A 15,949-nucleotide genomic window follows, 5' to 3' on the forward strand; every position below is an offset into this window, starting at 1 on the left:
TTCCCATGCTGTGGCAGTGGCTCCTGCCTGCCTGTGCTGTCCTCAGCCGGCACAGCCCTGTCGGAGGGGCTTTTCTGCAGGTGCCAATGTGCCGAGCAAGGGGTGCTGTGCTCCCTCCCTGCTGCCAAGGCGCTGCCTGGCCTTTCCCTGCTTTGGCACTGGGCACTTCTGCTTGTAATGAAGCTGCCGAAGGGTCCCCATGAGAAACATGGGAATGGCACAGGGACGGCATGGGCACACGCAGCAGCACACGCCAGTTGAGCCCCTGTGGACTCATCCTCCTTCTGCTGTCCCAATTTCCCAGGGGTGCTGGGTTTGGGGGAGCAGGAGAGGGCTGTTCTCCCCCGTTAGCAGTGAGCGTTGGAGGAGCTCTTGCCGTACATCTCCGCGGTGGCCAGGTGCTTTGCAGTTCATCCCAGGTATCAAAGCATTGGGGAAAATAAGCTGTCAGACAAGTAGCTCTTGCTCTTCTCCTTGCCTAGGACCACCAGACCATCCTGAGAGCCTGGGCTGTGAAAGATTTTGCTCCAAACTGTCCTCTTTACGTTCAGATCTTAAAGCCTGAAAACAAGTTTCACGTCAAGTTTGCTGGTGAGTCAGAGGGGCTGCACAGCAGCCTGGCTGGTCCGGACTGTCCTTCCTGCCATCACAGATGTTTCCAGCAGTATTTCCATCTCAGAGGAGTCCGTGACCTGGTGTTGAGACTTGTTAAACTGTGGTTTAACCTGACAGGTAGCTAAACACCACACAGCCACTCACTCCCCCCACCTCAGTGGGATGGGGGAGAGAACTGGGGGGAAAAAAAGTAAAATCTGTGGATTGAGATAAAGACAGTTTGATAGGACAGAAACAGAAGGGAGAACTATTATTATTATTACCATTATCATCATCATTATTATTTAATTTATTATTATTATTTATTATTATTATTATTACTACTACTACTACTATTACTGTTACTACTACTGGATTAGAATATACAAAACAAGTGATGCACAATGCAATTGCTCACCAGCCACCAACTGATGCCCAGCAAGCCCCCGAGCAGCGGCTCCTGGCCAGCTTCCCCCCAGTTTACATACTGGGCATGATGTCACATGGTCTGGAATATCCCTTTGGCCAGTTTGGGTCAGCTGTTCCAGCTGTGTCCCCTCTCAGCTTCTTGTGCTCCCAGCCTGCACGCTGGTGGGGTGGGGTGAGAAGCTGAATAGTCTTTAGTGTAAACACTGCTCAGCAAGTAAAACGTCAGTGTATTACCAAGGTTATTCTCATCCTGAATCCAAAACACAGCACCGTACCAGCTACTAGGAAGAAAATAACTTTATCCCAGCTGAAACCAGGACAGACTCCTCATTGCCAGGAGATATTTTAGGGCCGTCAGCCCCTTTATCATGAGGTACACTAAAACCCGCAGCAACATGCCTGGGGCCAGGGCAGAGCTGGCTCCAGGCTGCCCTGGGCCGGACTGTGTGTGGGCTCACCTGTCCCACACGTGCTTGGATGTGTGTCCCCATGGACACAGCGATGGTGGATTGGTGTCCACCTGGCTGGTTTCCATCCTGCATCCCTGTTTTAACCCCATTCGTGGTGTTCCCCACGGGCTGTTTGTTGATCTGGCTGAAAGCCCTCCTGGACCGGCAGGAAGAAGAAGCCCCCAGCCCCAAACACCACCCCAATATTACTGCATACCCAGGCATTGCTGGCTGAGGACTCCATCCATCTACCTCCCTGCCATGACGGTCCCCTCTGCCTTTCAGATCACGTCGTCTGCGAAGAGGAGTGCAAGTACGCCATGCTGGCACTGAACTGCGTCTGCCCTGCCACCTCCACCCTCATCACACTGCTGGTGCACACATCCCGTGGCCAGTGAGTGCTGCCTGCATGCTGCCCTGCCTGTCCCTGCCTGTCCCTGCCTGCCCTTGCCCTGCAGCCCAAGCGTGGAGGGACAGCAGAACCCGGGGCTCTGAGCTCAGGGGGAGAGGGGAGGGGGCTGGGCCGGGGGGGCTGGGGGAGCACAGATGGGACCTAGGACCCCCAGCTGGATTGGGAGCAAAAGCCAGTATTGTAGGGGGAACATAGCAGTGTGGGTGGGCTGGCCAACACCACCTTTGCAGAGACTGGGAGTAAAAAGGTTTTCTTTATACTGGCATGGTCCTGCTGGCGGGAGGGTGCGTTCACAGCTGGTGCAGATGTGGACCCCGCAGGCTGTTTGGCAGGTTGATGTATGGCACAGCTGGAAGGAGCTCTGCCAGCCTGGGAAAGCGGCACCGTGGGTCCTGCACTCCTCAGCCAGGCAGAAATGTCTGAATTTTGGGTAAAGCGCCATCAAAAGAATTACAAAATGTCATTGCCAAATGACTCTTGTCCCATGCTCGGAGCTGTTTGCCAACACAGGCTTTGAACCCTGCCTCTGCGCCCCCCTGGGAGCCCTCATTAAATAAAAAGGCACTTAGAAATTAAAACAAGCTTGTCCTCAGCCTGCAAACGCCGACAGCTTGTGGAGGCGCGTGGCTGTAATCTCACCACTGTTGGTTGGTCTAAATGGCAGCTTCAGCGCTTATTAGCACTCCTGCCATGCGGCTGTGCCTGGGGAGCTGGATGCTGTGCCAGGGGCTGCGCCAGCACCGGGGTGTCCTGTCCTGGCACCGTGGTGGGGATCCCATCCCAGCACCGGGGGTCCCATCCTGGCATGCTGCTGCTGTTGTTGCAGGGAAGGCCAGGAGTCCCCGGAGCAGTGGCAGCGGATGTATGGGCGCTGCTCGGGCAACGAGGTCTACCACATCCGGATGGGCGACAGCAAGTTCTTCATGGAGTACGAGGGGAAGAGCTTCACCTACGCTGCCTTCCACGCGCACAAGAAGTGAGGGCAGGGGGGCGACGGGCAGGGGTGGGCAGGACATACCTGCCAGGTTTTGTCCCTTGGGCATCAGGGCTGGGGCTGGAGGGCAGTGCTAGGGCCTTTGTGCAGGGACAAAGCCCTGAAGGGGCTTTTCTCCAGCTGTGAATGCCCACATCGTGCTCCCGGCACAGGTACGGCGTCTGCCTGATCGGCATCCGCAGGGAGGAGAACAAGAGCATCCTGCTGAATCCTGGCCCGCGGCACATCATGGCAGCATCCGACACCTGCTTCTACATCAACATCACCAAGGAGGAGAACTCTGCCTTCATTTTCAAGCAGGAGGAGAAGCAGAAGAAGAAGGGCTTTGCGCGGAGAGGCACCTATGATGGTCCATCCCGCCTGCCGGTGCACAGCATCATCGCCAGCATGGGTGAGTTGGCGGGGCCTTGGCAGGGCAGGGGGACACTGGGGCTCCCCAGGAGCCGGGGCAGCAGCCTGCATGCACTGCTCCATCTCCTTCCCCGGGTCTGGTTTCATTTCCTTCCCCAGGTCTGGTTTCATTTCCTTCCCCAAGTTTGGTTTTATTTTGCTTTTTGCAAACTCCTTGCCATGCCCCTCCACCTGGATTTTGCTGAAGCCACTGGAAATCCTTTTCCATCCCCTGTCCCAGTTGTCTCACCAGTGAAATACCCGCTGCTCCTTGCACCCTGGGTGCTCTCAACAAGCTCAAGTATCATTATTTGAGCTTGTGATGTCCATTATCATTAAGGGTGTTTGCGTAAATCCCCCAAGCCCTGGCTGGAAGAATAAATGTCGTTGGCCGCATCCTAAATCACGTTTATGATTCACAACCCGATGGAGAGCATAGATGGCTCTGCGGCGAGTGGCGCATTTTCGCAAATACAAAATACCATGAGTCATTACTTCCAGCTTGTATCTGGGGAGAGCGAAGTTTGGGGAGGCTGAGCTACACGAGCAGATTATATTTCAGGCAAATAATTTATGCGTTTGTACTCATGAGCAGCAATTTGCTTAGATTATTCCTGCCAAGCCACAAAGCGCTTTGCTGAACAGCATTTGTCAGTGTTCTCGTTACACGACTCGTTTGCAGAGGGACCTTTGGCGAAGAGTAATGAGAGGGAGAGAAACTGTGTGGGAGCAAGCAGGGCAGGGGTGCCCAGCGAGCCTGGCACTTGGGCTTTGCTCGCTGCAAAACTCCCTGCGCTCCCAAGCATCTGAAAGTCACTGTTTGGCCAACAGTCAGATGAGAGCCTCGGTGGGGGTTTCTGATGGTGACTTGGTGGCCCAGGTCAATATTCCTGAAATATGTGTGACTTTTGGAAGCTGCTGGAGGACAGGATGAAGAAGCCTCTCTTGCTCCATGTAAAGATGTGGAGCTGATTGAAGGGGATGCAGAAGGTGGTTGAGGGTGATGCACTGTGCTGGGGGCTGCCCACCTGCCTCTCCTTGCGGGCTTGAGGACCAGCAGGTTGAAGGAGTGTCCATGGGGATGGCAGCATCCCAGCGAGGGGTAAACACAGTAGCATCAGCTTCTTCCTAACCTGGCTTGCATCTCCCAGAGCCTGCAAAGATCTGCAGGTAGATTAGGCTGGAGGGTTGTCATCTCTGAGATACATCAGAATAATAAAAACCATGGTAAAACCAGGTTTTGCAGGTTCAAGAGCAGCAGGTGGGCAAGCGGTTCAGCTGGTGCAGTGGAGGTGGTCACAGCTGGGGGACAGAGAGGGTGACAGGCCCCGGGGCCAGCAGCCTGTGCCCACCATGGGAGTAGCTGAGTTGTCACCTCAGGGAGATGCTCCACACACAGCAGTGCCCAGGTGGATGTCACTGGTGGATGCTTTGCCTGCACCCCCCCTGCCTACAAATGGTTTAGCTTCCTCTGGGCTGTATTGAACAGGCACGGTGCATGGCCCTGCGTGCTCCACCTCGTCCCTGCGCAGGGCTCAAGGCCACGATGCTTTGCTGAGGCAGCTCTCTCCACCTCCTTATAGCATGTTTGCTGTGCTTCCTTCCCCGCCGTGTCCAGGTACAGTAGCCATGGACCTGCAAAACACAGAGTGCCGCCCCGCTAACAGCAGCAAGCTGGCTCTGCCGGCCGAGAACGGCTCGGGCAACCGCCGGCCCAGCATCGCGCCCGTCCTTGAGCTGGCTGACACCTCGTCCCTGCTGCCCTGCGACCTGCTCAGCGACCAGTCGGAAGATGAGATGACACAGTCAGACGAGGAAGGGTCAGCAGTTGTGGAGTGAGTCGCCCGCCTTCGGTCGAGCTGTCCCTTGTTTCAGAGAGACAGGGACCGCTGTGAGTGATGGGTGTTGAGTGGTGCCCGAGGGAGGCTCCGGCTCAGCCCCCTCGGCTTTTGTGTGAGCACACAAGCATCCATAACACGGGGAAGCGCTGCTTGGCCGCAAGCCTTGTGGGCTTCTCTGGAGATGTTTCATCCAGGTATCAGCAAGTTGCACCAAGGCAGACACTGCTGGGGATGGGCAGGCTGTGCATCAGTCCTCTTGCCTCCTTTCATTCACTGACGTGAAGAGGATCCTGTTCTCCGTTCATTGCACATAAATTAGAAATACAACTGGTTACCTGTTTGGATGCTGTCACAGCAATGTGAGGAGTTTACAGAGTATCTGCAAACTCTCACAAATCGGCTTTTAATTCATGGCCGCTTTTAGCTACACTTTAAGTGAAAATTTTTGCTTCTGATTCCCTCAATAAAAATGGTGGGTTTTGTCTTTTAAATAGCTCTTCACCAAAACAAACACTAAAAATGGACTGTGAGGTTTTTTGCCTTTTTCTATGGCTCAGCGTTGCCCTCCTCTCCTGGAGCTTGCTGGCCTGTCTCTTTTCTACTGCACTCAATAGTCCTATCTGTACCTTCTCCAGCCATGCTGGGAACGTTGCATATTTACAATCTCATGATCCTTTGCATAGCCAAAATGATTCCTAAATATGTCTATTTTGGAAATTTTCCAGCTGCCGCAGGAGAGTTTTGCAAAACGTTTGCCAGCGATGCGCTTGGGCTGCTTCTATTAAATGTTTTTCCCAGCATCTGAGTGTTGCACATGTGGAAAGCTCTCCCCGTGTCCTCACACTGCTGGATTGTCTCTCTGCTGCAGGTATGTCAAAGGCTACCCACCCAACTCCCCCTACATTGGGAGCTCCCCGACTCTGTGCCACCTTTTACCCGAGAAAGCCCCGTTCTGCTGCCTGAGGCTGGACAAGGTATGACGGGGGCTGCGTGCGGCTGCCGGGGGCTGCAGCCTCCCCGGAACGGGACGACTCTGTGCGTGGTGGGTGGGCAGCTGCGAGCCACACACTGAGTTCCTGCCTTGCCTTCCACCACACAGGGCTGCAAGCACAACAGCTTTGAAGATGCCAAAGCCTACGGGTTTAAGAACAAACTGATTATCGTTTCGGCAGAGACAGCTGGGAACGGGCTGTATAACTTCATTGTCCCCCTTCGTGCATACTATCGGTCCCGCAAGGAGTTGAACCCCATCGTGTTGCTGCTGGACAACAAGCAAGTACTTTTCCGCGGATGTTTTCCATCGCCCCGAGCCCTTCCCTGTGTTTTTATGGGCATCTCATACTGTGGGGATGGGAGTGTGGGGGCATGGCAGTGCCACCGTTGGGTACCTCAGCTGATGTTGGCCCTTGGGGAGTCCTGCGTGAGTTTTGTGTCTGTCTATCTTTGCCCCATGGACTTGCTGAACCCCCTTGCTCTCTGTTGCTCTTCCTCCAGGCCTGAGCACCACTTTCTGGAAGCCATCTGTTGTTTCCCTATGGTTTACTACATGGAGGGCACGATCGACAAGTAGGTGTTTGCACGTGTGCCTGTGACTTACGGTGCTGCCTAAATGTGTTGCGTTGAGCCCAGTCCAGACTTTTAGGTCATCCCTGGAGAAGCCCCAGGGTTGGTACTATAAGAGCTGATCCCACCCTTGGCTTCTTGGGTTGTCACCCCCCCCCGGTAGATGGGAGCAGGTGGAGAGCTGGTGGTTGGGAGCAGCTTGGGCTTGCTGTAGCGCTGCGCGTCGCAGCGTGCTGCTTCCCTGTGTCCTTTCCAAGGGCTGACCCTGCGCTCTTCTCTTTGGGAACTGCCCAGCCTGGACAGCTTGCTGCAGTGTGGCATCATCTATGCTGACAACCTGGTGGTTGTGGACAAGGAGAGCACGATGAGTGCCGAGGAGGACTACATGGCAGATGCAAAGACGATTGTCAACGTCCAGACCATGTTCAGGTGAGGAGTGACCACTGCTCTGGCTCCGTCGTGGCCACTTACCTCTGCTGGAGACCAGAGTGGGAAGGGTGCCCGTGGCTGGGGTGGTGGCTACGGGCAGTGAGACATCGCTGTGGCTGGGCTCGCTATAGGAAACAGCATCTAATCAGCTATTTCTGACCTCAGGCGAGCACAGGGATGGTTTTGGTCTTCCTCAGCTTTAAATGCAGGGAGCGCTCTCACTTTTAAGTGAGCTGCAGGTCAACAGGTCTCTTTCCATTTCAGGCTCTTCCCCAGCCTCAGCATTATCACAGAGCTGACCCACCCCTCCAACATGAGGTTCATGCAATTCAGAGCAAAGGACAGTTACTCTCTTGCCCTTTCCAAGCTAGAAAAGGTAAGAGAAGGTCTTCCTCTGCACACGGGGCCTGGGAAGTCAGCGCTGAGAGGGACTACATTTGAGCTCCTCAAGGTCCTGTGCTCTTCTGCATGCTGCAGCTACCACAGCTAGTGCGCATCTGCCTGAGATAACCTGCAGCAAACAAATAAGAGGGTAGTTCATCTTCGGATTAGCTACCTCCTCCTGTGTATTTATTTATTCAGTGGCTGGAGTTTGTGCTGCTTTGCCTACTGCTGTGCTGGGTACACTGGCCCTCTGAATCAGGTAATCAGGTTTAATGCTGTGGCTGCAGTAAGGAGTCACTGTGCTGAGACAGATCTTCTGACAAGGGAGAAAATACCCCTGAACCAGATGCTGGGGCATGTGAAAGCGCCACATCCAGCCCATGTCAAAAAACTCAACCATGTCTCACACATTTAAATGCAGTAATAAAAACCCTTCCACCCAGTGTAAGGATGCTGTCCTGGTTCCCTCCCGGCACACCCACCAGAAATGCTGTGCTGGTGTCCTCCCATTTTCATGAGTCTTCTAGCTTTTGTGCAACTTGAGTGCGGGGCAGACTGCGTGGCTTGGCTTTGCTAAATGCCCTGGAGGCATGTGAACAAGCCCTCTGCCAACAGTGTTTGCCTGCGTGTGCTCATGTCTTCCCTTCCTCTTCCAGAAAGAGCGAGAGAACGGCTCCAACCTGGCCTTCATGTTCCGGCTGCCCTTCGCGGCTGGCAGGGTCTTCAGCATCAGCATGTTGGACACGCTGCTCTATCAGGTGAGAGCCTGGCGGGCTCTGGGTACCGCACCCCTGCAGCTGTGGCCAGCCCTTTGCATCTCCCAATGAATAACTGAGCAAACCTTTTCTCCGGTTTCTTGCCCAAATGTCTCCCCCCAGTCATTCGTGAAGGACTACATGATTACCATCACTCGGTTGCTGCTGGGCCTCGACACCACGCCGGGCTCCGGCTACCTCTGTGCGGTAGGTGCTGAGTCCCTCTGGGTTGAAACCATCAGGGCAAGTCTTTGTGGATCTGGTGGGATCTGTCACCCTCCGCATGAGGGTGGAGGGTTCCCCTCTTCTGGGGAGTCAGGGGGGAGGCAGCATTGCCAGGACATCGCTCCCCTCCATTGTGTGCAGGGAACCTCAGCGCTGCTGAGAGCCCAAAAGCCCAAGAGCTGCCAAGGACCAAAGCCCCTGTTCTGAAGGCTGAGGTTGGAAATTGCCCCTGGTCTTTCTGTGGAGTCTGTCTCACCTTTGGGACTGACATGGATGAGCCGGGGTGAAGCTCAGGAGCAGCCCGAGGTGCTCCTTAGTGAGTTCTGCATGGTGCAGGGCGGTTGATGCTTGTCCTGTATTGCTCAGATGAAGATCACTGAAGATGACCTGTGGATCCGGACATACGGTCGCCTTTTCCAGAAGCTCTGCTCCTCCAGTGCGGAGATTCCCATCGGGATTTACAGGACAGAGTCACACATGTTTGCAACCTCTGAGGTAGGGGCATGGCAGCAGCATGTGCTAGGAGGGGTTGCTGGTGGTCCCAGCCGAGCATCACCACCTGGCAGAGATGCGGTCCATGAGGCTGGCTGGGGCCATGGAGCCCCTTGGGCCTGGCTGCAGCAGTGGTGGGGAGGAGCGAGGGGAGGGGAAGCTCTGCCTTTGCTTTGTTAGCAGCCTTGTATCGGTGGTGGTCTCTGGGCAGTAGCCTGGCTGCGGGCAGGCGGGGGGATGTTCTCGGCACAGCTCTGCAGTGCCGCGTGGCACCGAGTGCCCGGGGTGCAGGTGGGATGTGGCGCAGCAGGGATGACCGTTCACTGGGCTGACACTTTATTTTTCCTTCCTTTTCCCCCACTGCAGCCCCATGACATCAGAGCACAGGTGAGTGCCGCTCACATCCAGCCACCGGGCGCTCCGGCATTACCCTGGCTGTCAGTGCCGCCCCCTGGTCCTCCCCCACCTGGGGGGCTGCCCATGGGCAAGCACTAGGCTGGCTTATGCCAGCGGCTCCTCGGGCCACCAAGGGCCACTGAGAGCCACCGTATGCCTTGTGCCAGCTGTCACCCCGCTGCCAGCATGGTGCTGCCTATCCCTGTGGAAAGGCGATGCTGGCTGAGCCTTGGCAGTCTGGAAAGACAAAGTCCTTGGCGCCATGAAGTGTAATTAACTGGGATAAGGAGCAGGAGACTGAGCCAGGCTCCAGTTTAAATACCTTCTGTTTTCAGCTTTGTAGGAAGCAGCTACAAGGAGCCGAAAGTCAATATTTAATTAAATGCAATCTGCCACTTTCTTAGAGATGCTTTAAACTGTTTTATTAATGAACTCCTGCTCACCAGTGGGGATTGCTGTATCGGAGATGCGGCAGCATGTCGGCTGTAAGATGAAAGAGAGGGAGACAAGGGCACGGCTGTGCCTTGGGCAGCCCAGAGATCATCGTGTGAGAGATGTCGGGTGCCCGTTAGACTCCACTCGACGGCGCTTAGCCCAAATCTGCCGATCAAGTAGTTGTAGCAGTCCAGAGATGATGTGCTGGGAGGGTGCGTGGGGGTCAGAGGAAGGATCCCATCCCATGGGTGGGATCCCCCCCATCAGAGACAGGCAGGGTCTTTATGCCTCTCCCCTGCCCCCCCCCGTGACCTGCTGGGCTTCCAGTCACAGATCTCAATCAATGTTGAGGACTGCGAGGACACAAAGGACGTCAAGGAGCACTGGGGCATCAAGACCAGCCACCATAGGAACTCCTGCTCCAGTGACCAGTCCGAGCACCCGCTGCTGCGGCGCAAGAGCATGCAGTGGGCGCGCCGGCTGAGCAGGAAGGGCAACAAGCACTCCAGCAAGACGGCTGAGTGGATCAGCCAGCAGCGCCTCAGCCTGTACCGGCGCTCCGAGAGGCAGGAGCTTTCCGAGCTCGTTAAAAACCGTATGAAGCACCTGGGCTTGCCCACCACCGGGTATGGTAAGTGCCGTTCGGTTGCGCTTCTTCTGCGGTGGTGCATCCTACTCGTGGGCTCCTCAGGTAACCCCGCGCCAAGCCTAACCCCGTGCCGAGCCTAACCCCGCGCCGAGCCTAACGCCATGCCAAGCCTAACCCACACCAACCCTCCCCCACGCCAAGCCTAACCCTGCAGGCACCGCCGGGGCCAGCTCCGAGCGGCGCCATTCCTCAGCTTGCTTGTGCTTCTGCAGGCGAGCGCGTCCAAGGCTGGGGTCCCGCAGCGCAGAGCCCCACCGCCTGCCACCCCCACTGCTGAGGGCAGGCAGCCACCCCCATGGCAGGGCTCTGGGATGGGCCAGGCAGGAGTTTGCCGCAGCAGGGTGACCCTCGCCCTCCTGCCTGCAGCGGGACCCCGTGCCACCATGCAGCTCTTGGGCCCCGCTTGCCCCCGGCTTTGTGGCCCTGCAGAAACGGTGGCTCAGGACACACTGACTCCAAGTCACCAAAACCCTTCTGCCCCAGAGCCCCCCGGAGCGTGGCAGGGACAGGTGAAGCCTCACCAACTGGCACAGACCCCTTTTGTGATAGACTTCATAAAACTATTCCATGGAAAACATTTCGGTAGCAGCAGTGCTGGCTGAGCGGTTTGCTTCATTGTGTGTGAAACCGGTGTCTGGCTGCAATGAGCCCGCACAGTCCCAGGGCGCTCGCAGCGCTCGGGGTGCCGCTGTGCAGCCGCATTTCTTGTGAAGCTTCTCACCTGCCCATCAGTGCTGGTGTCTGTGTCCCCCCCAGGACGATTCCCCACCCCTTGGTTATGACAAAGTCTGTAGCCCACAGCTTTCTTGGTTGGTTTGGTTTGGGGTTTTTTTTGGTTTGTGGTTGTGTGGTTTTTTTCCTTTCTTTTAAGTTATCCTGTGCTGCTGCCTGTTTGCTCCATCCTGGAAAAACGTCCGTCCACCCACACGCAGACTGGCACCGTGCCCCAGCTGGGATGGGAGCACACTTTGGGAGGTGGGGAAGGGGGATTCCTCCTCTCCCATCTTGACTTCTCCCTCGCAGCCCTTCAGGCACGTGAAAGAGGAGAAGAAAATGTAAAGAAATGCAGCGCAACAGGGGGGGTGGAGTGGAGGGCAGACAGGCTGGTGGTGGCATTGGGGAGGGAGGCAGGACAGCCGGCTGGCAGCTGGATAGAGCGGGCACAGGGCACACCAGGTGAGGGCTTGCAGTGCTGTATCCCACCCATCTTTTTTTCCTAATCCCAGAAGTTTTTGCTGCTTTTCTGGGGTTCTTCAGCTCTGTTGCAGCTCTGCTGCAGAAGCCGGAGGACGGCTGGTGGCAATCAGGTGTTTTACACAGCTGCTGGATACGGGGAGCTGGGAGACAGGGTGCACCCGAGGAACAGCCCGTGTGCCCGAGGCAGGAGCTGCCGTGGCGTGTGCTGCTGAGGGCAGGCTGCGGCGCGGCATCCCCTGCAGATGCAGGCAGAGGTCAAGGCAGAGGCAGCTTCCCTGCCTGTGTGGCCTCAGCTGAGGGTCCCGAGGGGTCACCCTGCAGCCAGCCCCACCGGGATGCCTGGGGCACCATTGGCTGGGTTAACGTTGGAGTTTGCATCCTTCTCCTCGTCGATCGGGCAAATTGTGGTTGGAGCAAACCGGGGGAGCTCTGGCAAGCGAAGAGGCAGTGGGCGCTGCAGGACCCGTCTCCGGTCGGGGTGGGAGGGCAATGCCTGGCTGGGAGCGGGGCGCTGGGCACGGCGGGGGGACCAGCAGCTCCCTGGCCCCTGTGGCACGTCTGCGGCCGGCTGTGCTGGGACTGTGCATTGTCACCGTGTGTCACCGTCAGTGTCTGGACACCCATGGCGTTTTGGAAGAACACGTTGCTCTGCCTTCTCCCCTTTTTCTTTTGCTCATTTTATTGCTGCAGTGCAGGAGCTCGTCTCTGGTATTTGCCGAATCATGGCTTGCTGACACCTCTCTCTCTCTCTGTTTATGTCTGTGCCTTTCCCTGTATGTTCTGTAGAGGATGTAGCAAATTTAACAGCCAGTGATGTGATGAATCGGGTAAACCTGGGATATTTGCAAGGTAAATCCCTTTCCCTGAGAGTCCCGTGTGCAGCATACAACAAGATCATGCCAGCTAAGCCCAAATCACACCCTTGCCGGTTTTCACCTTAGATACCCCAGCCTTTCAAGCACTAATTTGTTGGGTGGCATTGGAAAACAAAAGACCGTCCTGCAACAGCGGTACAAACGTAGGGCTCTGCAAAGTCATGGAGAGAAAAACCTCAGGGACCCTTTTGTAGTTGAATCCTTACAGGGAAATCACAGCCCTCAGCTGTCATTAAAAGAAACCCTCCCTCCACTGCTCTGCAAGTTCGTTTTGGTCTGTAAAGCCTGTGGCAATCTGAGGAGAGGATTTGCGGGGGGACGAGCGCAGCGGAGCTGCTGGTGTGTGCTGCGATGAGACGCTGGAGCTGCTGCGCCAGCCTCTTCACCTCTCGGGCACACAGGGGTCAGCCACAGCTCGGGGCAAGGCAGCACTCGGAAAGCCCTTTGTAATCCCTGGCTCGTGGTCCTGGACAACTCCCTAGGGGAAGCAGACCCTTAGGCGTAGCAGACCCTGTTTCTAACTGGGGTAGAGCGAGGTTGCTGGTGCTGCCCATCCTGCAGACACCCCGGGGCACCTTGCTGGCACCTGCAGGGTTATTGCAGCACTTACACCTTTACACAGTGGTGTAGAGTGCCCTGGAAAGGCCTCTTTTTACCACAGCAGCCTAGAGGTTAGCAGTAGCCCGACCTAGCTGTATTGAAGGCTTCACTAGCCCATGCTTAAGGTGAAAAGTTGGCATTTTCCTATAAACTCTGTCCTTCATCAGAGAAGCAGCCCCAGCTGGGGCTCATGGAAGCCCCATGCCAGCAGAGTATATTGCCAGCTGGCCGGTGGGTGCTGGGCAGAGCTCAGACCCCTGCTGGTATCTCCCCCTCCCACAGAAGAGCTGGGGCTGAGTTTAGCCACCTGCTAAATCAGGAGACCCTGGGGGTGAACGTCCAAGGTGGTGGCATCACTGCTGGGGGCTGCGTGGGTTGGGGAGCTGGATCTCAGTGTTGGTTTCCCCCCTCCAAAAAAAAAAAGATGTAAATTTTTGGTTTGCTGGTGGGTGCTGCTGGGCTGAGCCGTGCCGCAGGGGACGATATGGCAATATACTTGGTGGGTTTAGCAGTGCCTGGCTCGGCTGCATGGGGGGTCAGGAAAAGGTGCTTCCATGGAGCAGGGAAACCTGCCGTGAGCCAGGGCCCCTCCCCGCCTCCCCCGTCATGTCAACCCCCTCCCCGTGTCTCCCGCCAGGTCCCAGGGTCCGTGTGCCACCCGTGCCCCAGCATTGCCACTCCCTGTCCCCGCCTCGCTGTAAGGCTGAGCACTGGGATGGCCAAAGCTCTCCGGCCAGCACCTGGGGCTGGGCACCCCGGCACAGGTCGGGGGGTCCCACAGAGCATCGCCCAGCTGCAGCACCCTCTGTGGCCTCAGCAGTGCCAGGGAGGTGTCTGAACAGCAGAACAAAGGTCTTGTGTCCCCCTGCAAGCGCTGCTGTAGTGTGGTACCGGTGCAGTCCAGCCATGGGGATGCCCTGGGGCCCATCTGGATGCACACTGGCCAAATGCATGGTGAAGGCAGCCCTGGGTGGGGGGCGGGGAACCTGTTTGAATCCCTGTGAAGGATGCCAGGCCAGGTGGCTGCAGTGGCTTGAGCTGCTGTGGCTCATGTCACAGCTGGAGAAAAGCCCCACTTCAGAGCTTTCCACCTCAGTCCTGAGGCTGAAGAGCAGTGGTACTCCTCGCCCGCAGGCTGCCTTGACCACCCTCCCCTGCCTGGGGTGATCGCACACCCATGGGTGTCGTTACAGCAGGACACAGCCTGTGTCCCATCGTATGGCAGGGCAGCCTGTGACCAGGGGATCCCCCCACCCCGGGCAGGGGAGGGCAGGGGTGTGGTGGTGGGAGCAGCAGGAAGAGCTGCAGGGAGCAGCCCCCAGCCTGGAGCTAACGCCTGTCCCGGTGGCTGGTCCCTGGTCCTGCTGCCCACCAAACCAAGCTCCCTTTGTGTGAGATTGGCAAACATTGGTGTGCACCTGGGCCTTTCCCAGGCATCCCAGTGACAAGCCTTGCAGCGAGCTGCTGTCCTGCTATGCTCCTCATGCTGCCCCGGCGTCCGTCTGTCCGCCCCTTGCCATCCTGTCCATCCGCACCCGGTCGCTCAGTCTGTAAATGGTGTTATTTGTCACAGCTTTCGCCCCCTCCCCGGCCGCCCGCAGCCTCGCGCCCCCATTCATTTCACCCATGATCTTGTTCTCGGCTATTTCGGAAAGCGCAGGGCTCCCCCCCGGGCCTTGAGGCCGCCCGTTCGCCCTGCGCAGCACCCATGGGTGCATCTCTCGGTGGCCCCGAGCCCTCCCAGGAGGTCACCGTAGTTCAGAGCTGTCCCCGAATGGCATCGAGGGCTCTGAAACGCCACGGAGGTGGTGTTTCCCTTGGGCAGGAGAAAGAAGCAATCGTTGAACTAAATCCTGTTGCTGGATGATGCTAAATTAAGTAACTCAAGATGGGGAGAAGTGGGCAGAGCGTTCGAGCGGCCTGGGGGGGTTTGGCTGCCCTGACCCGGTGGTTGGAGTCGTTGTGCTATACCTAACACAGCAAGACTAACCTGTTCCCTTTTTTGCACTAAACCAAGGTAAGATATACCTTTTTTTTTTTTTTTTTTTTTTGAGGGGAGCGGGGTCTTTGAATAGTTACATCTGCCAGTCCCCTGGGTCAGGCCATGGTGGGGGAGCAGCTGGGGAGGTGTGGAGGGAGGTGGCAGCGATGTCCTTGGTGCTCTCCCAGTGGCAATGCAGTTGCCCATGGCCTCCCCCAGTGATGGGACCCATTTGCTGTCCTTGGGGATGAGCCGTGACCCCTCAGTGCCAGGGGACGCTGCAGTGGGAGCGAGGGCCACGGGGCGTCTGTCTGAGCGTCCCTCATCAGCCCTTTCCCCTCCTCTGACAGACGAGATGAATGACCACCAGAACACCTTGTCCTACGTCCTGATCAATCCCCCTCCGGACACGCGGCTGGAGCTCAACGATATCGTGTAGGTGTTGAACCCACCCACCCGAGCACTCCCTGTGCCCCCAGACCCGCCTCCGTGCCATGGGCTGCCCTGGCCCATTGCTTCCCATCATTTCTCATACAGACCAGTGGGTTTTGCCTCCTCCCCAGGCCATTCCCCCTCCCCGTGATCCTGAGCGGTGCCCAACCCCCCCCAGCCCCAGCTTTGCTCATCGCTGCTCCAACCTGCAGTGCCAAGGTTGGCCCCTGGTTTTGTCAGGCAGCACCGGGAGAAATAACTCCGAATTATTTCAATAGCTGCTGTGCTGGCACGGGCAGCAGCTCCCAGTGTGGTGCGATGGGGTATCCCTGCATGTCCCAGCCTCCAGGATGGGCCAGACCCCAATTTAGGGGTCGCACAGCTCCCTCCTGCCATCGGGGAACCAGCGGGGGTTCTAGCGGTGTAA

At 56.9% G+C, this 15,949-nt stretch overlaps 1 protein-coding gene across 6 annotated transcripts in view; it reads left to right on the plus strand.

The window, feature by feature from the left end:
* KCNT1 (potassium sodium-activated channel subfamily T member 1) overlaps positions 1-15,949 on the plus strand; it is a 100,561-nt gene that overhangs the window by 72,734 nt on the left and 11,878 nt on the right. For 2 of the 6 annotated variants that reach the window (XM_037399658.1, XM_037399662.1), the window contains exons 15-31: positions 483-591; positions 1,758-1,866; positions 2,711-2,860; positions 3,031-3,269; positions 4,887-5,103; positions 5,978-6,083; positions 6,209-6,381; positions 6,604-6,675; positions 6,967-7,101; positions 7,366-7,477; positions 8,142-8,243; positions 8,364-8,447; positions 8,832-8,960; positions 9,324-9,344; positions 10,116-10,419; positions 12,421-12,483; positions 15,441-15,525. In XM_037399658.1, coding sequence (XP_037255555.1) covers positions 483-591; positions 1,758-1,866; positions 2,711-2,860; positions 3,031-3,269; positions 4,887-5,103; positions 5,978-6,083; positions 6,209-6,381; positions 6,604-6,675; positions 6,967-7,101; positions 7,366-7,477; positions 8,142-8,243; positions 8,364-8,447; positions 8,832-8,960; positions 9,324-9,344; positions 10,116-10,419; positions 12,421-12,483; positions 15,441-15,525 — 2,210 coding nt within the window. The remainder of the gene's footprint in view (positions 1-482; positions 592-1,757; positions 1,867-2,710; positions 2,861-3,030; positions 3,270-4,886; positions 5,104-5,977; positions 6,084-6,208; positions 6,382-6,603; positions 6,676-6,966; positions 7,102-7,365; positions 7,478-8,141; positions 8,244-8,363; positions 8,448-8,831; positions 8,961-9,323; positions 9,345-10,115; positions 10,420-12,420; positions 12,484-15,440; positions 15,526-15,949) is intronic. The other 4 variants (XM_037399661.1, XM_037399664.1, XM_037399660.1 and 1 more) reach the window with 3 other exon arrangements.

This window comes from Falco rusticolus, chromosome 9, assembly GCF_015220075.1.
Source record: "Falco rusticolus isolate bFalRus1 chromosome 9, bFalRus1.pri, whole genome shotgun sequence".
NCBI classification, from domain to species: domain Eukaryota; kingdom Metazoa; phylum Chordata; class Aves; order Falconiformes; family Falconidae; genus Falco; species Falco rusticolus.